Source organism: Neovison vison, chromosome 4, assembly GCF_020171115.1.
Source record: "Neovison vison isolate M4711 chromosome 4, ASM_NN_V1, whole genome shotgun sequence".
Classification (NCBI taxonomy): Eukaryota; Metazoa; Chordata; class Mammalia; order Carnivora; family Mustelidae; genus Neogale; species Neogale vison.
The window spans coordinates 23,650,342-23,671,400 of record NC_058094.1 but is presented as its reverse complement, the minus strand read 5'-3'; the positions used below and the strand labels follow the sequence as shown (position 1 = coordinate 23,671,400).

The window sequence follows — 21,059 nt, the reverse complement described above, 5'->3', positions numbered from 1 at the left end:
AGAGCACACAGTCCATGCTCCTTTCTGTGCTCTACTAAGGCAGAGACTGAACAGTAGCTACCTTAATTTGACCAGCCATAGTATCCAAAGTTATTTCCTTCAACCAGAGTTACATATTTCATGTTTAAAAGATTCGAACACTGTTTAAACAATTTTAAATGCATTCATAAATCTCCAATAGGACAGATGCTTGTTATCACATACACTACCAAAAATATGTCCATTTTCTTCACATTCTAGATAACAAGCAGGTAGACAATGATAACATTAATGATTTTTAAGTAGTTATTTACTCATAAGGGGGACTGAGCACTTATTCAAGTATTTATTGGACTGATGAAAATTGATGTTCTGTTTTCATTTTAAAATGTTATCATACAATGTTAGTCATAACACAGTCTACGTATATGTGTATATGTTTAAATATATATATATACACATTCATATTTAGGTTTACAAAAAATAAAAACTGGAATATAAACATGGACATGATGATATATATCTGTGTCTTTGTGTGTGTGTATATATATATAGAGAGAGAGAGAGAGAGAGAAATGCAGAGAGATCCATGTATGTGTGTATATATATAAAGAGAGAGAGACAGAGATGATATAGAGAAAATTATATTAATGGTATAGTTCCATATATGTACATAAATGGATATGAATATACATGGTATATATGTGAATACACAAACATACACATATAATGAATATATATATATATACTAGCAAAACCAAATATATATATATATATATATTTGCTAGTTTAAGAAGTCACATAAAATGGTATGCAGCTACAAATCATCTTTAATTTCTTTTTATTCAGCCAAAATTGTACTTATAAGATTCATCCATGTAGTATTCAACTGTCATTTATTCAAATTCACTACTGTGTAATATTCTACTATATAAAAATCTACAAACTATTTAATGCCAATAGCTATATACGATTAGTTGGTACTTTTTCTGTTTTGTTGTTGTTGTTGTTGTTGTTTTGTTTTTTGAGAGGGAGAGAGCATGTGTGTGCAAGTAGGGAGGGAGGGCAGAGGGAGAGCAAGAGTGGGAATCCTCATCTCTATACCCAGCATGGAGTCTGACACAGGGCTCAGTCTCACAACCCTGAAATCATGAACTGAGGTGAAATCAAGAGTCTGAGGCTTAACCAAATGAGCCACCAGGCACCCCTGCTGCTTTTATTTTCATTTTTGTTTTGGTTGTCCTGCTTGCAAAAACCACTACTGTGAACATTTCTGCACAGGTTTCCAAGTGTATCCATGAAAGAAAATTTCTTCTGAGGAGTGTGATTATGCTTCTGTTGGGAATATGAGCATCTCATATTGATAGAATTCACCAATTCACTTTATTCAGTCATGTGTATTGACCATTTTTACCATTTATAATTTTTTAACATCTATGTTTTCTGCAATGAAGTGGCCTCCTTTTTTCTTTGATTTGTATTTGCCTCATGTAACTTCATCTAGCCTTATCCTTTTGTTACTGAGATCCAACTTAATTACACTGAGTCAAAGGATATGTTCTGTATGATACTTCATTCTGAAATCTGTTTCTTTTTGGCTGAAAATATGTCAGTTTTTCTAAGTGTTTTATATCTGCTTGAAAAGCATGTGAATTCTCTAAATTGATGGATGCACAATCGACATTTTTTTTTAAGATTTTATTTATTTATTTGACAGACAGAGATCACAAGTTGGCAGAGAAAAAGGAGGAAGCAGGCTCCCTGCTGAGCAGAGCCCGATGTGGGGCTCGATCCCAGGACGGAGATCATGACCTAAGCCAAAGACAGAGGCCTTAACCCATTGAGCCACCCAGGTGCCCCACAATCGACATATTTTTATTAAATCAAGTTTGTTAATTTGTTGTTCTAATCTTTTATACTTTGAAAATTTTTTCTGTTCAACCTTTAGTAAGAAAGTTGCTTAAAATCTACCACTGTGATTTTGGTTTGTCCTAATTTCCCTGCAGTTGTCAATTTTTGTTTTACATATAGATTTGTTTATATTTTATATATTTAGAATTGTTATCTCTCCCTCGAGAACTGAACCTCTTATCAATATGTACTGACCTTTTCTTCCTATGCTTTTTGTCTTAAAATCTAAATTGTATGAGATTAATAATGTTATCTCAATATTCCTTTGGTTTATATTGCCTATAACTCATCTATTTTTTTTTTAAAGATTTTATTTTTTTTTTGACAGAGAGAGAAAGAGAGAGCACAAGCAGGGGGAGTAGCAGGCAGAGAGAGAAACAGGCTTCCCACTGAGCAGGGAGCTGGATGCGGGGCTCCAACCCAGGACCCTGGGATCATGACCTGAGCTGAAGGCAGATGCTCAACCAACTGAGCCACTGAGGCAACCCTGTCTATTCTTTTGTTACAAACTCTCCATAGACTTATATTTTAAGTGTGCATCTTATGTAAAAAGCGTAGAGTCGAATTTTCTATTTTATTAAGCCCAACAATACCTTATTTAAGTAGAAATTTTAAACCACCCAGATTCATTAAAATTTTTGATAGCTGGTCTTTTGTTTTTTTAAACCATATTATTTTTACAATTCTATTTATCCATTTATACATTTTTCCTATGTATCCTCTCATGCTATTTCTTAAGAAAATAGAATTTTATTTTGTTGTTCCACTCTTCCTATAGCTTCAGAAGTTACATACCCATTTCCTATCCTTCCACTGGTTATCCTTAAGGGTTTCCAAGTATGCAGAGCAAAGCTGTAACTCACTAACTCCAGACAATTCAAGGGCTTTAAAGCACCTTACTTCTGATCATTTCCACTACAAACTTACATGATTGTTTTACCCAACACCTTAGTCTATCTCCTTTTAACTGCATATATAAGGCATATTATAGTTGTTTAAATTTACCCAGAGTTAGCTGGTCTTTGCTTGTCTGAAAATATCTTTGCTTTTTCTTGGAAAATTGTTTTCACAATTTTACGCAATTGTTTACACAATTGTTTACGCAATTCTAAGTTGATTATTTTGTGTTTTGTTTTTCCTTCAAAACCTTACACAGAATTCCTTCCTCTACTGGTTTCCATTGTTGCTGATAAAGTCTGCTGTCAACTTAATTGTCTTTTCTAAGTAGTTGATATATTGTTTCTCTCTAGGGGCTCTAAAAGAACCTCTCTGGCATTTTAATTTTTACTACTACATGTATATGACTGAATTTATTTGCATATATCCCTGTTTAGTATAAGCTATGCCTTTCTGTATCTGTGTGCTTATGTCTTTCATCTTTCAGTTCTAGAAATCTGCCATTATCTCCTCAAATAATTTTTCCCTATCTTCCATTCTTTATATTCTTTTCTCCTGGGACTCTAATTAGATGCAGGTTAAAACAGCTTGTTATGTTTCTATAACCTACTGTCTATTTTTTATACTTTCCACCCCCTTCCCCTCTTTTAAATATTTTGGCTAATGTCTTCAGCTTTAACTTGTGATTAATTCATTTACCTTCTATCACTTGCCAATCTTTTATTGAACCTACCCACATTTTAAGTTTCAACAATTATATTTTCAATTCAAAAAATACTATTTCTTTCTTTTTTTGAACGTTTCTAGTCCTCTAGAACGTTTCTAGTCCTTTCAAACGTCCTTTGAACGTTTCTAGTCCTTTAGTTCAAAAAAAATTTTTTTGAACGTATCTAGTCCTCCATAGTCTTATGGAGTTTGGTCAATTTGTAAATCTGATTTTCATTTCTTTAAACACTTATTTTTTATAACTGAAAAGTATTATATTTTATAGCTTTCTTACAACTAAAAATATACTCTTATAACTTATCATCTTCCTGGGTATATAAATGCATTATTTGCATTTCCTACTGATTTCCCATAGAATGGTATAAATCCTTTCCTGTATAGTTAACTTCTATAACAATGAGCTCATCTAAGATTTATCTTCTGCCACAGATACCACGGAGGTGAAAATTAAGAGTATTTCATATAGACAACTATGTGTTTATTTCTGAAAGAAGTCAGAAGGAGGCTCTAAACTTGGCACCACTTTTGCCACCTTGAAGGTCCAGCTTAACATGAAACAGATTCAGCAGTCTCTCGCTCTTAGGAACTCCGGAACAATCTCCTGACTGACTTACATCAATACTGGTATTTGCCTCAGTGCAACCTCACACTCCCTGCTTAATATTGACTTCTCCCCAGTCTGGGTTTAGTCCACTCTTGGTGAACGGAAGACAAGAAAAGCTTCAGAAATTTCTCTAATTCTTGGAAGTCCAGCAAGGCCTTGAAAAATATGTTTTATCTATTCTAGTTGTTTTGTGAGAAAACAGTACTCCTACTTACTCCAGAATCTAAGTTATAACACAGAAAATTTTGATGAGGAGAATGGTAGGTAATCAATTAAGAGAAGGGGTACACTGTTTAATTAAATAATAAATAATAAAAGGAAAAGAGTGTGGGAAACAAATTCAGGAATAGAACATAGTCAGTCAAATGTGAGCTAGTGATAACCTAAGTAAATATGAAACATTAAGAGAACTGACCAAGTTCTAGTTACTGACTGAATAATGTTTGCAGTTCAACAAAAATTAAACCTGATTCTTCTTGAAAATTCCCACTGAGTGGACTCTACACCAAGGTTTTCACTCATAAATCTCAATCAACTCTCCTGCTTCTCAGCTGTAGTATTTTTATCGCTACCTGATTTCACATATTTTTCATTGATCTTAGCTTCTGCTACCTTTTTACTACACCATAAGTCTTATACATAAAGCACTCAAAAGCTTAGAATATTCCCTAGTTATAACAGAATTATGGAGAAAGTTTCCCAACATGTATAATACAAATAAATATAAATTTAACCAGAAAAATATTCTTGTGATATGAAAAATTTGTCCTTTTATACAGTCTTCAAAATGTAGCATGTGGGGAAAATGTTTTGATAGCAGAACAAGTTTTCAGCATCCATAGGACTATCTCCTTTCACATACCTAGAACCTCCACTGCTGTTCAACTTTCAGTAGAATTTCAGAGAGTGTAAGTCTCCAAATTGCAAATATTTCTACAAGAACTCATAAACCGATCAGAGAAAAACTATTCAGTACCTTAATCCAGGACCACATGAATTACAGCAGGTTTTAAAAATAAGTTCACGGGGGCACCTGGGTGGCTCAGTGGGTTAAAGCCTCTGCCTTCTGCTCGGGCCATGATCCCAGCGACCTGAGATAGAGCTCCGCATTGGGCTCTCTGCTCAGCAGGGAGCCTGCTTCCTCCTCTCTCTCTGCCTGCCCCTCTGCCTACTTGTGATCTCTCTCTGTCAAATAAATAAGTAAAATCTTTAAAAAAAAATAATAAGTTCACAAGTGGGGCTCTTAGGTGGCTCAGCTGGTTAAGCCTCTGCCTTCAGCTCAGGTCATGATCCTGGGGTCCTGGGATTGAGCCAGGTCTCGGGCTCCCTGCTCAGCAGGGAGTCTGCTTCTCTCTGGCCCACTGCCCCTCTCCCCCCACTCCTGTTCATTTTCTCTCTATAATATATAAATAAAATCTTTATTTATTTTTTACTTTGTTTTTTGACAGAGAGAGACACAGCAAGAGAGGGAACACAAGCAGGGAGAGAGGGGGGGAAGAAGCAAGCTTCCTGCCGAGCAGGACCACAACCTGAGTAGAAGGCAGACACTTAATGACTGAGCCACCCTGTCACCCCACAAATAAAATCTTTTTTTTAAAAAGTGCAGGAGGATTTTAGTGCCCTAGGAACAAGTTCTGCTCAGTTTTCTCATCTAAAAAAAATGCTAAAAGAATGCACAGACAATTGTCATTTGGTGTGGAGCCCTAAATCTTCAGAAGGGTTTCAAGACCATCTAAGAGTCTGAGGTTAAACTGTAACTTCCCATGGAGAGCTTGGCTTATCCTTAATGACTGCAAAGTCAAAAAATCACAGGCACTTCATTTACTTAAAGATATAGTCACTGAGCATTTAATAGCCATTCTGGCACTTCTATAGATATGGCAGTGAAGAAGACGAGACTAGTCTCTTCCCCCGAGAGCTTATTTTCATTACTATGAACTAAAATCTCAAATTTTTCAGTAATATTTTTATTCATACTTTTAGATCCTGGGAGATTTTTTGTTTAACCAAATCATATAGAAACTCTTTTTCCAGACACATTTTCAAGCAACAGCCTCAGCTTCCTCAAAAAAAGCCACTCATGCAAGTGATCTGGTATCCAGATGTATCAGTGTGTGTGTGTGTGTGCACGTGCACGTGTGTGTGGTATGTCGTGGTGTGCCTAATTTCCTCATGATTAAGGAAAGCCTCCTCTTTCAAAAATAGCATGGATCACCTAATTTTTCTACCACCTAACAAATGTATACACACACTAGCAAAGCTCAGGAGGAAGCTAATGTCTGCTAGCCCAGAAATAAATTAGCATGCAGCTAACATCAGAGGAGCCAGAAACACTCACTACGAGTGTGAACACATATTTGATTGCAGGACTGTGTCTTTCCTAGGGCTGACCTTATAAATTAAACAGTGTAAATCTCAAGGAAGTGTTTTCCGAACATTCAGATTCACTGTGAACATTAGGATGCCCTTCAAATTAACATCCAACATTATTAGCCTATTGTTGGACATGAACTGTTTCATTACTGGGGACTGACAAAACACACACACTCATACTGACACACGACTTCTAAAAAGAATGGGAGGAACTGTTCAAAGTCTTGGAATGGGAAAATTAAAGTCTGTTTAAAAACTTTAAAATCTTGGGATGGGAAGATTTTTAAACTAGGATGCTGAGTCTACAGAAGGAGAAATATTTAAAAATAGTAAATAAAGCTCTTTACTTTGATTCTTAGAGGTGCAGCAACAAAAAAGCATCTACTAAGCACTAAGTAACCTCTGAACGAGCTGTATTTCCAGGATTTTACTAAACTAATTCCCACTCATACAACCAAGTCTCAGGTTAGATGCTCCTTCTTTAGGGAGGCATTTCCTCATCTATAAGACTGGATTTTGTGGTCATTCTCTTCAGTGGTCTCTACTTCATCTGTTTTGACACTTGAACTCATAATGATATGTTAATGACTTCCCTACTAAACTGTAAGTTCCACGTGGGCTCAGAGTAGGTCGGTCCTGTTTTCTCCTTTATCATCAATGCCCGGCACAATGTGTATTCTTGGATTTAATTCGTTAAGGAATGACTGTATAAATGAAATAAAGAGATATATCCTAAACCCATCTTTAGAAAATATGGGCACCTGGGTGGCTCAGTTGTTAGGCATCTGCCTTCGGCTCAGGGCATGATCCCAGAGTCCTAGGATCGAGCCCCGCATCGGGCTCTCTGCTCAGCAGGAGGCCTGTTTCTCCCTCTCCCACTCCCCCTGCTTATGTTCCCTCTTTTGCTGTGTATCTCTCCATCAAACAAATAAAATCTTAAAAAAAAAAAAAGAAAATATGAAAGATTAACTGGGAAAAGTAATATTTACAAAAATAATACGATGAAAGTGGGAAAAAAACAACAACACATGAATGTACCCTATATCTCTGTTTATGGATCTATAATAACTGAAGTGGGCTTTCCCCACTCAGAGGAGTGAGCATACAGAAATCCGAAGTCACGTTATCTACAGAATTCTCACCTTCAGATGACTGTTTCTTTGCAAAATGAGGATGTTGCTCAATTTTATTTTTTAAAGCCAGAAGAATGTCCAATCTCATGTTAAAAGAAAAATGAGCCTCGTGTTCTCAACCTGATTGATTCCCAGGTGGAAGGAACAGAGAAGAGAACACATTATGATGGCACCTTTCCTTTGGAAGACGCTCCACCAGAAATGAGGGGACATGGAGTCACTCAGCAAGGACAAAGACATGAATTGTGGTAAATGAGTGAACTCAGCAGCATTACCGTCATCGCTGCAAATTGTAAAATACACTCAGTAAATGGAAGAAAGCAGGTACGAAGCAGAAGAGTAAATGGTCTGAAACAAGCGACCAAATTAAAATCTGTGATTACCACGTCTATAAATCCATAATCTGCAGTTTCACGAATGATCTTTTACGTTTACCTTTCCTGCAACGTCCCCAAGTCACCGCAATCATTCCTGATGATTCTGGGATCAGCCCTCTGGCTTCTTTCGATCGTTTCCTTTGACACTGCACCCCCCCAGCCCACCCCCTACGATGGCCTACCTGTAGTGTCGGGAAATCTCTTCTTCCACCTGGGTGATGAAATCACATTTGGTACACGAGTGTTCCTTGCTTTCCTTGACAGCCGGCTGCCCGTCCGATCCTTGCAGGTGATTGGCTTCCTGTTTGACCTCCGATGCTTGGGACTCGTGGGAGCTCTCGTAGTGGAAAAGGAGCACATCCACGTCGGGGGTGGAGAAGGAGCACTGGTGGCACTGGTGTTTGACTCGCGAGCTTCCGGCTGCCCCCGGAGACAAGTGCAAAAGCAAGAGTGCACAGTGGGAACAATTACTTTTTCGACAAGCAAACGGGTAAGTAATTTCTCCAAGGTGCTTTTCTGGGCTGCAAAGGCCTCTGGGACAGAAGGGACAGTGTTTAATGGTGCATTTATGAATGTTATGGAGCTGCTGATAGTGACGGAGGAGCGGCCCCACTACAATGACGTCGGGGCCGTGGCTTTTGGAGTATCTAAAATCACAGAACTGACAATTATAGCTCGTTACCATATTATCCTCTGCTCCCTTGCTGGAGAAGTCCTTCTTTTTAGCCCCACTAGAGCCCTTGTCTGCCTTGGCCATCGGCTCCCCTTCTGCACTTTTGGCTAGATCATTCTGGTTAATGACAGAGCCCCTGGAAAGCTTATCATTCAACTCTGGATTAAGGCCGCCTGACTGCGCTCCTCCGTGCTGTTTGCCATAATGTTCTAGCAATTTAAGTGAGCTAGATGACTCACAGCTGAAACTACAAAATTTACACCAGTAGTAACTGGTGGCCTCTGTACCATTTTGTCTCGAGGAATCAAGGGGCTTGATGGGCACTGAGTAGCCAACAGGAGTGTCATCTCCCGTCTTGACCGTGATCTTGTCCTGCCACTTTCCCAAGTCTCCAGAATCACTGGATCGAAGTGCAGGGATGGATTTGTTAGAGTTTTTCTCTGAAGGTTTTGCACCCTCAGAGGAGGGGAGAGAAGCTTTGATTTTGTTCGGGTGAGTCTGAAGAAAATGCTGTTCTAGTTCAGTTGAGGAGTTGCCCATGTAAGTGAAATTGCAGAATTTACAGCGGAAGTACTTGGTGTTTCCCTGGCAATCTGGTGTTTTCCGTCCGATGCCAATGAATGTTCCACCCGAAGTGACCTGGTACAGAAGAGATGGATGTTACTTGAAAGGTATCATTCATTTCGTGCTCTCTGTAGGAGGGAGGAGGGGACACTGCCAAGTATTCCACATCAAAAAATACAATAGTACTTCTGCTTATTATGAAATCACTTGAATAATCAGAGCCAAAGAAACGCACTCTTCATTTCTCAATAGCTACTCTCTGAGAGGCTCATTATGCTAAACATTTTTGGCCAAAGTAACAGATAAAGATAAGTAATAAGAGGACTATAACTAGCTCAATGGATTTAATAAATACTCTTCTTAAAAAGCCAAGAAAACAATTTTCAAGTAAGTAGGTTTTACTACTGTTTCCTTCAAACCACAGGCTTGCAGAAGTATCCAAATCACAGGGGATTTCTTCTCTGAAGTTAAGGGTTGCTGTCAAAACCAGAGGCAGTTGCTTAGAGATTACTCAATGCAGTGTTCTCCAAGGAAATCCTCTGTTCAGTTCCTATAGCAATGAAGCCTTGGGCAAAGATGAAGTCTACCTTTTGGGTAAAACAAAGCTGCTAAAATGACCACACAAAACGCCTTATAATTAAAGCCCAAGCAGGCACTATTACACCAAAAACGAAATGAATGCAGTGACTCTGAAGTCTTGGTGAAGAGAGTCTAATGTACAAAGTTTAAAATGATTTCCTGGATTGGAAGAAAACCTTCCAGGGCCTCATCTGATCAAGGATCTGTCTCAGTGGGTCATGGGGATGGTCAAAGGCCTAAATAAAATAATCCCATCACAGGAATGATCATAGCTCTTCTTTCTATCTGAATTCTAAAACTGTACAGCATTAGGGCAATGAAGGTATTCAAAAGTCGCTTAATATAAAATCCTTTCTCCTTCTTCAGTGTGCCCTGCAAAGGGCAGCTTCACCAAGCGCCACCAATGAGTAGCCCAAATTCCTGGCTTAAAACCAAGTTTTTGATAGAAATGCTCCAAAAAAGGAGAGATTTCCTCTTCTATCAGAGAATTTCTGAGTTTTTCTTGCTACCAGATGTAATAGATTAGGCACGTGACATAATCATGTTCTGCCTCCTTCAACAGCTGCTCAGAAATGACATGTGTGATCACTGCTCATATCCAAATCACTCCATGAGAAAAGTCTCAAGCATCTCAAAAATCATTTCAGAGGTTCCACTTAATATGCAAATAATATTCCTTTAGCGCACTGAGACACATGTTTGCACCTCTGTTGTACACGACTAAGAATGCCGTCCGTTCTGCCACTTACAGAGAGGCTGTGAGCTTGATCAAAAGACTTAATCTGTCTGGCCAAGGGCTAATTCAGCTGGGGACACCTACATATTTGTTTCTGGTATTACAGCTCCCGGAAATGTGCATGATCACAACACTTACTGTATATTAAGACAATAATTTGCAAACATCTCTCACAGCCTTTAACGAAGGATAACAATGTTTCACTTTGGGTACTGTCTACACCCACCATGGCAAGAACATAGGCTTCAGTCTGTCGGCAACAGCACGGCATCATCTAAACAGAAGGGAAAGGAGGGGGCACCCTCCCAGCCAGCAGCCTGGCCATGGGCTGTGTGAGAGATGTCAAAGCCAGACCACATGAGGATACAGCCAATGCACCCTTCTAACCTAGCACTTTAGGGACTAGAACAACTAAAAATGTGCCCTCGGATGCCATCATATTGCAAAATCCCTCCATCTATTTCCCAACTCACTAGAGGTGAGGAGAAACCTTATTTCCAAAAACAAAACAAAGCATTTCATTGGGCTTCCATCAACTCTGGTACTTTGTTCAGAAACATCAACTTGAATCAAAAGAGGCAAATGCAGAAGTTATAGGCCCTTCTTCTCTAATGCGAGCAAAGCGGGTATACCAAAATTTTCTTAGCAAAGCGGGTATACCAAAATTTTCTTGCTTTTGCTACGACGTCGCTTCAGAATTGCCAATCTTCCTAATATAAAATGTTTTTAACTTCTACTTGTAGAACAGGGATTCCTGAGAAACCACAAGACATCAGCAGTGTGTCTTTGATTTTGCATCTCCAAGATGCATACTCCATGTCCACACTGAAAGGACTGAACCAGGAGCATTTAGAGTCCTAGGGAATCCCTAAACATAGGGCTTTGATGTGAACCAAAGTTATTACTAAGATCACAGTATCCCTTCCAGTATTTGACAAAAGCTTTAAGAATAAAAAAAGGCCAGGCTAAAAATGACTACTATCAGGTGAAAAGATCATGAAAGAAAGAAGAAAGGCTGTGTGGTAAACAGACAAACAAAACCAAAAACAAAACTTCCAGTGTTGCATTTTGGTTTGGGATTAACTAAGTTACCACTGCAAACCTCACTAAATCTTTTAAGTCCCTGGTATCTGGTATCTACAGGTTGTGTTTTTCACCCAGGGAAAGCCAGCCAGCTTCATTATTTAAGATTATTATTTAAGATGCTCTTTCAAAAACCACCCAAGTAAGCAAACAAAAACAGAAGGATCTCAACTGATGACAAGAACAATATTGACACTTCTATAAGGTTATCTGTTCGCCTTCTTGGTAAATAGCAGTAAATCATATTAGCTTTATACTACTTAAAGCTAGTATAGCTAGCTTAAAGCTAGTTTTATATTACTTAAAGCTAGTATAGACATTCAAAAATATGTAAAAAAATTATTAAAAGCCAACTGTGGGAAACATTATTACTTAGTGTTCTACTCCCTTGCTCTTTCAAAAAGATTTAAAGGCTACCCTTGTGACCATATTACACTTTCCTTTAAAAAGATGGGACTTTTAAGTCAAGATGAAACAAACTGATGTATATCATTTAAATGCCATTCTAAAATAAAATATAATTTATTATTCTAGAAGACCATACCTAAGACTGCTGACCATATCTATTTTATTTTAATGACACATAAATGTTAACTTGAAACAATTCTTTCCTAGGTTAAATACAGACAGCAAGAACAATTATACAAAATAAGTGTGTTTGCAGCAACAGCCTCTTCAATCTTATGGCCAGGAAACAGCAGCTACACGTTCAGAGAATTATCTCAAACTTTTCAAATGGTTGAACCCAGCAAGGAGTAGGGGGAAAAAAAAAAACAAAAACCTTGCCATTCCCTAGCTATAATTAGACTAAAAAAGAGATCACAAACAGAATAAAGAGTGTAAGTTTCAATCTTTTTTCCTTTTGCTAACAAGAATTATAATTATAGCCTGTTAATCCGGCCGTTCCTTCGACACGGATATCCATACTTTAGAATTTCCATTAAACTGTAAATTCTGTTTGGACCGAAGATTATTCCTATTCAATCATTTAATTAGCAGCTACTGAGTATTTAGTTTGTGCCAGTCTCTGGAATAGGTGTTGGAACAACAGTGAGCAAGCTAGACCACACCTTTGCCTTCAAATTACTGATAGCTGAAGATACAGATTTATAGCTAATAGTATTAATCTTTACTTGGACTTGTTTGCTCCCAGCGGAAGTTCCAGAAGTTAAAGTCTGTGCAAAAACACACTATTCAACCCCCTGGCATCTCAATCTCCTCAACTTTATGGACATAAACAACAGCGTACACCTGGCCACCTTCGGGATTATTGTGAGATCAAGGAGGAGAATGTAGCTGAAACTGATCTGTAAACTCAAGATCAGTGCTGTCCAACAGAACTTTCTGAGACAATGGAAATGTTCCCCAGTCCACCAACAGGGTAGCTACAGGTCACATGTGGGTGGGTACTGGACACTTGAAATAGGGCTAGTGCAACTGAGGGACTGATTTAAATAATTTTTATTGATTTTTCATTAATTTAATTTGAATTTGCTGAAATTTAAATAGCCACATGGAGCTAGCGTATGCCTGTTGGCCGGCATACTCTAACAGTACGATTCCCATAAAGGGGATTATTATTTAATAAAATCGACTACCTAATCTAATTTCTCCTGCTAATGGGATGAAAAGGCTAAACAGTGAGGACATGGTGAAGTCATTCACTGACAAAACTCATAAGCTTGTCACTCTTAGTGTTCTTAGCTGTAAATGAAAAGGTTCGATTCTGTTGCTACTAAGCTAATGTTTCTGTTCGACTTCCTTCTTGGACTGAAGGAATGATATTTTATTGCAGGGGCTCAATACACTTGGGTTGAATGAATGAAGTTATTGTGAGAGATGCAAGCACACATGAAAATTTTTCACCCAGGGCCCTGAATTGTGTGGGATGAAAACATGACTATAATTCACACACCCCCTCCCCCTTTATTGACTCAACCAGACGTATCTGGGCGTCTTCAAAAAACTGAACAAAATGCATCTTTCACCCAAAAACAAACAATTACGGAGGCATTTGTTTGTGAATCATAGATAAATAGGAACACCTAACATACCTGTTAAAGGCATGAAAAAGAACAGAGTTGAAGTTGTTTTTCACAGATATGGTAGCTTTTTATTCTGTTTTAAACTTAGTTTTAAAAACTATTCCTTCTGGGGCGCCTGGGTGGCTCAGTGGGTTAAGCCTCTGCCTTCAGCTCAGGTCCTGGGATCGAGACCCGCATCGGGCTCTCTGCTCAGCAGGGAGCCTGCTTCCTCCTCTCTCTGCCTGCCTCTCTGCCTACTTGTGATCTCTCTCTCTCTGTGTCAAATAAATAAATTTTAAAAACTCTTTAAAAAAAATTAATTAAAAATTAAAAATAAAAACTATTTCTTCTATATAAGTATGTCTCATGGCCTTTGTTTCTGATTTATTTACATATGTCTTTTCACAAAAATGTTTCACTGTAGGAGTTAAAAATATAAAGGGCTGACTTTTTGCAAGGTCTTTAACCTTAATTCATTTACTTCCTTCTAATAATATGGAACAAAAACTGGTAAGAGTAATATCTAAAAGAATATGTCAAAGGAAAAGATTTTTTTTTGAAGCCTCAGAACTCTTGAAATGACACTTCAGGCCATGTAGTTCTTGTCAGGGGAACAAAAAGGGTTGTTTGAACTAAATACAAACTCTTCCTCAGATGTGGTTCATTTTCAAGTGCTATAATTGATAGCAACAGAGACAATTAGGAGGGTACTAATTTAAGGGGACTTGAGGTTATGGGCTGATAGTCAAAACAGTAAAACCTTCACTTAATAAAAAGCTAAGTTGCTCAAAATCACTGCTCAAAGACTGAAGTTAGAAATAGCTTGAAGAAATCTGTCAGGGCCGATCTTGGCTGAAAATAACGAGAGGCAGAATTACTGTGCTCGTCCACGCAGAAAATGTTTCTGCATCGTGAGTGCTTCAAAAAACAGTGTGGAGAGGAGCGTGCCGCCGTGATGAGCGTTTGGTGGCTAGTTTAGAAACTTCAATAACAAATCTACCTGGACGGTGACCTTCTCAGTCCCTTGCCATCACACCCTGTTCCTGGCATTGCTGGAGTCACAGCCATATTCCTATAAACACCTTTTTCCACAAAATAAGTCAAAAATCTAAAAAATTTTTTTGAATTATAACAACCAACGATTTTTTTTGTGTGTGGCGGGGAGGGGGCAAAACTTAAATTGGTACAAGGGACAATTTTAAGGGTAAAGTCCTGCATATCTTAAATTATGCATATTTTTATTATCAGCTTTTTGGATTACAGCCATCAATAGTCTACCCCAGCTGGTTTTCTCACTTCACGCAGCAAAATGCCAACCTGAGTGTCTAGGGTTATTTGGTATCTGGGCTGACGGAATACCAATAAATCTTAAAGTCAGCCTCAAGAATTTGGGGGAAAAATGTTTTGTGGGGAAAAGTGCAAAACACAACAGAAAATGCAAGGCAAGTGGATTATAAAGCTGAGTGCATTATCCACAGAACTCTTCTGCATCTGACCCAACTTTGCCACAGGCTCAGAAGGGAGAAAGAGAAGAACTAAGTGTTCTAAAGAGTGTCTTAAATGGGAAAAACAAGAGCGTGGAATCACTGTGTGACATCCTTCCTCTAGGGAAGGGTGCTTTGTTGCATGCCTACTTCGTGCTAAACACAGATGATCCACAGAGCAGTGATGGAGTCCAAAACCCCAGCACGTCAGTGGTCTGGGGCAGAAAGCTCACAAGCAAACAGATGACAACAGCGGAGGGCGAGCTTCTGCTGGAAGGTACCAAGTTCCAGGACAACACAGAGGAAGAGAACCTAAGCCACACTGACAGGTCGGCAAAGGCCTTTGGAAGAAGGTCACAACCGAGCTGTGGACTCATGAAAGGCTTTTCAGGTGCAGGAAACAAAGTGAGTAAAGGCTTTTCAGGTGCAGGAAACAAAGTGAGTAAAGCACAAGACAGTGAAACAGAGCAAGCTACTAAGGAACCCTGAAGGGAGACGAAAGGTGAGAGAGAATTTGGAAAAGCGATATCTTATTGGAGAGAAAGAGTTCTACTGAATGACACAAGTATAATTAAAATGACACACATTTTATAGAAAGTAGAGCTATCCTTCCTACAAAAGGTAGGATGTGGCTCCATAAGTAGAATTAAAAAAAAAAAAAAAATCAAAGAAAGAAAGGAAGGGAGGCAGGACAAGAGGGAGGAAGGGAAGGAGAGGAGGAGGAAGCAAGGAGAAAAGAGAAAGAAAAGGACAGGAGGGGAGGGGTGGAGGAAGTGGGGGAGGGGGAGGCAAAAGCACAAGAGAAAGGAAGAGAATGGAAGGGATCAGAAAGAGAAAAGAAGTAACTAAAGAAACCACTAAGAATTTCCTAAATAAACATGAAGGGTGGGGGCCATAAAAGCGTAAAGCATGAAGCAAACTTCTCAACTGTTTGGGGGGAGACACACACATCAGAAAAAAATCCAGGGTAACCGTAGCATTTCCAGCCCTGCCAACTTGGAAATGGGAGTACAGAACAAGGGGGGGTGGGGTGGGGGAAGAGCCATTAGGGGAGGAGCTAACAACTTGAGCTTTCTGCACGTTGACTTGGAGGGGCTGGTGGGACATCAAGGTGAAGCCAACCATCAGCTGGAAAAACAGGTCTTAAAGCAAATCGCTGTTTATTGTAAGATCCCCAAATATGCTACTGGACTCATGAAAGAAGTCAGGTGCTCTTTAGTCTGACATCAGCGGGTCACTGAAGTATTAAAGGGTAAGCAGGGTAAGCCAGAGACAAGCATTTCTCAAGTCCCTCCCTGCAGCTCCACCCCTCATGTTCAAGATCCCGGGAGGCCACGCAGCGGAGCTGGAGCATGGTTGGACTTTGCAGTACGTGTCCCTGAGACACTCTAAAGGCGTTCTGAGGTCTTCTCTCCCCGTCCTGTACTTATTGGCAGGCAAAGAATAAAACGTTAATTACAAAGTCATGGAGAATATAAATGGAAGCCGGATGTATCTAATACTTAACCTTCATAGAAAAACCAACACCAAGGGGCACCTGGGTGGCTCAGTGGGTTAAGCCTATGCCTTCGGCTCAGGTTATGATCTCAGGATGCTGGGATCGAGCCCCCAGTCAGGCTCTAGCCCGCAGTCGGGCTTTCTGCTCAGCAGGGAGCCTGCCTCCCCCTCTCTCTCTGCCTGCCTCTCTGCCTACTTGTGATATCTCTCTGTGTCAAATAAATAAAATCTTTTAAAAAAAGAAAGAAAGAAAGAAAGAAAAACCAACCCTAAGATTGTGCCTGGTAACCAGAAGAGAAGATTACAAGTCCATCGCCATTTTTAAATCAAAAATCCCTAAAACAAAGTCCTCCAAATGAGGGGAATATGAACTAAATCAAATAAATGGATAAAATGTCGCTTCATTTGGGGATAAAACTGCCTCCTTAATTGATTAAATCAAAATCTGGTTCTTCCTCACTTTATCAGAACTAGTTTCAGTAGCAAAAGTACCAGTGAAAATCAATCACCCATAATTAAAAAAAAAAAAAAAGACAAATCAGTAAAATTAATTTTCTTTTCAATGATTTCAATAATGAGCCTAGTGAGTTCAAATACGGCGACACTACACTGCAGGGACTGGAGAAGAAACAATCTCCAAGAAACCACTAACGTCCCCAAATTCAATACGATTCAGAGTACGCATCAAAGAGCCCCCACGTACCAGCTTTGTATGTCCTTCCCTATGAACAGCTGGCCCATCTTCCATGCTTTGTTAGTTGAAGTAAACTCAACCCCGTATTTGGGAAGGTCATATGCCATAATGGTTGTGAAGACTGGTTTTGTAGACAGAGCTCCGAGCTCGGTTGGGGTTCACAGTACATGGAAAGGAGACACTCTGAAGGCATTCTGCTTCTTCTCTGCCTCACACCCATCAGTACTTATCGCAGGCAAGCATCTCATTTACCCCCACCCTTGCATAACTCTGTGGCCTTGAGCAGGTTACTTTAATTCCTCTACACCTGCTTCCTCATTAAAAAAAAAAAAAAAAAATGGACATAATAGTAATGTCTACTTCAAGAGTTTTTATGAAGAGAAGTTAAGTAATACACATAAAGAGCTTAGCTCTACCTATGCCCATAAGAAATCCTTTATAAATGTTAGCTGTTGTCAGAAGTGAATCCAAAATTGGAAGAAAACCCCAAAAGGTATGCACAATTTTGGTCATATAAGCTATAGATGAAAAAAGTATGGATCAAATTACAAGCAATATAGAAAAATAAATTTTACATTTGACTTCCAATTTCAATAAAGCAAGGTCTTTTCTGATATTCTGAAAATGCCCAATATTTATTTCAAATTTTAAAACCAGATGATGAAGAAATCAAGAGGTCTGCGGTCTAATGATTCTCAGAAACAGACTCCATGAAGAGAATCAGAAAATGAAAGGGAACTACTCCCTCCAAACTTTTCTGGGGTTAGACACAGCTTATGGATCTGTGTTTCCAACAGCTGTGTGGACGCTGTAATTATAATGACCCAAGAAACAAAATGCACTGACTAAGCTGCTGACTTGATATGGTTAGCTGAGCAGGCCATTTGAGGATAATTTTTTTAAACTTTTAAAAACATTTTTATTAAGAGTTAAGTAAAGCTAAATTTGATTAGATGCACTAATCACCATGATTTCTTCTAAACACTGCCTAGAGAGAGATACGGATATTCAAGAAAGTGATAGATGTTCTTTAAACAATAGCAGATAAGTCAAATATCATAGAGAGGTCAGCATGTATCACACTGACTGACTCATGTAACAACACCATGGAGATTTCACCAACAGGCAAGCAGTGAAGATGGTCAAACTATTCTCCTCCACTGGGATGGCTAACACTGTCCAGCTCGGTCATCTCCATGATGAAAATGACCTGGTAAATGCCAGAACTTCACTTTGCTTGATGGCCTTAGGGTGAGCATATGTTTTATTCTGCACACTTTATTACCTGTTAAAGAGACACAGACCTGAAAGCTAGGAAGGCTTCATTTGACAAACATTCTGTACTCTATAGACAGTCTGAAGCGATTCAAGTCTCATTCACCAGTTGTTCTCAAGTGCAATTGTTCTCAACTCAGAAAAACAAAAAAACAAAACCTGCTAAGATCTACAACTTCCCTCCTCCACCAGATCAAAGCAAACTCCAAGGCAAAAAAATAAATATTTGGAAGTAAAATTCAGGAAAAGTCAAAATAAACCAAAATGAGATTAATGTTCTCTGATTCCCGCCCCCCCAGGCCAAGCTATTAACCCCCTGTTCAAACGAGTGTCCTGGCTTATGTTAAGGACCTAAAAAGCTCATAGAGTTAAATATGTTGAAAATACAAATACAAAGGATGACTTCCTATCTCTAAAATCTGTTCTTCCTGCTTCTAACGTGACATATTGTGCAACTCTGATAAAAATATTTACAGAACAGAAATGTAATGCTCCTAGCTCAAACACAAGACAGTAACTGCTAAGTGAATAGTGAGATTTTTTTCCTATTATCAAATTTCATGAAAGGCCAAAATAAATCTAAGAGCTGGAATGCCTTAGCTATGGGAGTCCTGAATAATGCCGAGTAACAGAAAAGGTATACTAATATGGAAAGGCAACATGGACATAGTGAGCATTTATAAACTTGTAGTAGGTTTAAACACTTTCCCGTGGGAAGCACATCTTGACTGGACTCTGACTTTTATAACCTGATCTAAGGGCTCAGAGCTCCCCCATAAAGATGATGCAAATGCCCTAATACATAGCACATTAAGGCCTAATGAAACAGCAAAGTTGGTGTTTAACAACTCGGGCCTCCATTCAGCAATGGTTTAAATATAAGCATAATAAAGCAGATTAAAAAGAAAGAAGCTGTAATTACTTTTTTGAAGAGCTCAATCTCTTGTCCTATTATTGGTCTACATGTGAGCCTCAAAGTCTGAATACTGGCAATAAAAATTACATGAAGGGCTTCCCAATCATCTCACATCCATTATTTTAAAAAATGTAAGCATAACAATTGATAAAACACACAGGTAACATTTAAAATTGAGAAGCTAACACCCCAGTTGAGTTAAATAGATCTAAGCTGGCCATTGCATCTTTTCTGGTTTTTCTTGCTAAAGAATTGGCATCCCTTCTGATTTCAGGGCTGGGCATGCTACCTCAAGGTATTGGGGGTGGTGGGGGCAGGGGGTGGTGGTGTGGAAGTTTGAATTCAACACACAGGGAACCCCGTGCTGGTTTTATGATGCCCCTTTAAAGTGACCTGCATTATCCAACTGGGGCTCTAGCTAACTCTGCAGTATAAAGAAACCTTGTTTTTTGACACTATTTTTTAGAAATATGTAATTCTCTGACTTACTTATTTGTAAAAAAAAAATTTACACAGAAGTGAATACTGTCAGCACAAGTATGTCTAAACTTCCAATTATTCCCACAAATACATGTCAAATAATCTAGACTTGCAACTGGAAATCTTAGCATTTGTTTAAATTATTTTTTTTTCCCAACTGTCTATCTCATGTTTGCAACCAAGTCAGTTTAAATTATATAAAACCATCCATGTCGAACCAAAATATAGATCAAAGCCACGGAGTTCTTAAGTCCTCTCCTTCTGGCTTCTGTTCCTTTTTTTGGTCTAAAATGTCATAAATCTATCATTAACCACCAACTGTCTTGAATGTTAAAAAAAAAAAAAACCACCCTAGTTTAATTGAAAAAGATTAATGAATTGGTCATCTATTACCTCAATTAGCTTATAGATTTGTATAAATAATTCCTGAAATTGGCTGATTATTGGTCTGTAATGCTCATATTTACTAACATCTTTTTATCAGAATACACACAGCCATTAACCTCCTACCCATTTGTGACAGAACCGCGTTAAAGAAATTCTACAGTCAGCATTTTCTCCTGCACAGCCTTTAGTCCCCACACAGTTCAAGAGCCAAAGAAAGAAATCTCTCAAACGACATTTCAGCACACAAACACGTGTGGGTAAAAAGGGGAATTTCAGATGTGTTTTTATTCAGCTTATGTGCACAGAGAAGTTGTCCACTACTTATTTCAGCATAAAAATATTACTAAGTTACTTATCTTCAGACATTTTTCTGCATCAACATCTCGTGCTTGGGCCAAATACTTAAGATCAGCATTTGGCCCCAAAGTTACCTTTAGTGCTCTATTCCTAAATTGAACCAAGTTACCTCTCTTTAGTTTTGTTTCTATATCCAATTGTTTCTTTGAAATAATCATCTGCTTTTTTCCAGACTGCTTTTTTTTTCTATTTTTAGCCTTATTATTTCTCTGGGGAAAAAAAATTTGATCTTAACAAGATTATCTTCCTGCTTGCTATTTCCTACCACTTTCTGTCTTCTTTACTACAGCACTTGGTAGGCAGCCTAGTC

At 38.6% G+C, this 21,059-nt stretch overlaps 1 protein-coding gene across 5 annotated transcripts in view; it reads right to left on the bottom strand.

Annotated features, from left to right (window-relative positions):
* Positions 1-21,059, bottom strand: part of TRPS1 (transcriptional repressor GATA binding 1) — a 255,059-nt gene that overhangs the window by 183,968 nt on the left and 50,032 nt on the right. For 4 of the 5 annotated variants that reach the window (XM_044245064.1, XM_044245066.1, XM_044245067.1 and 1 more), the window contains one exon: positions 8,183-9,312. In XM_044245064.1, the coding sequence (XP_044100999.1) occupies positions 8,183-9,312 (1,130 nt within the window). The remainder of the gene's footprint in view (positions 1-8,182; positions 9,313-21,059) is intronic. The other variant, XM_044245068.1, reaches the window with a different exon arrangement.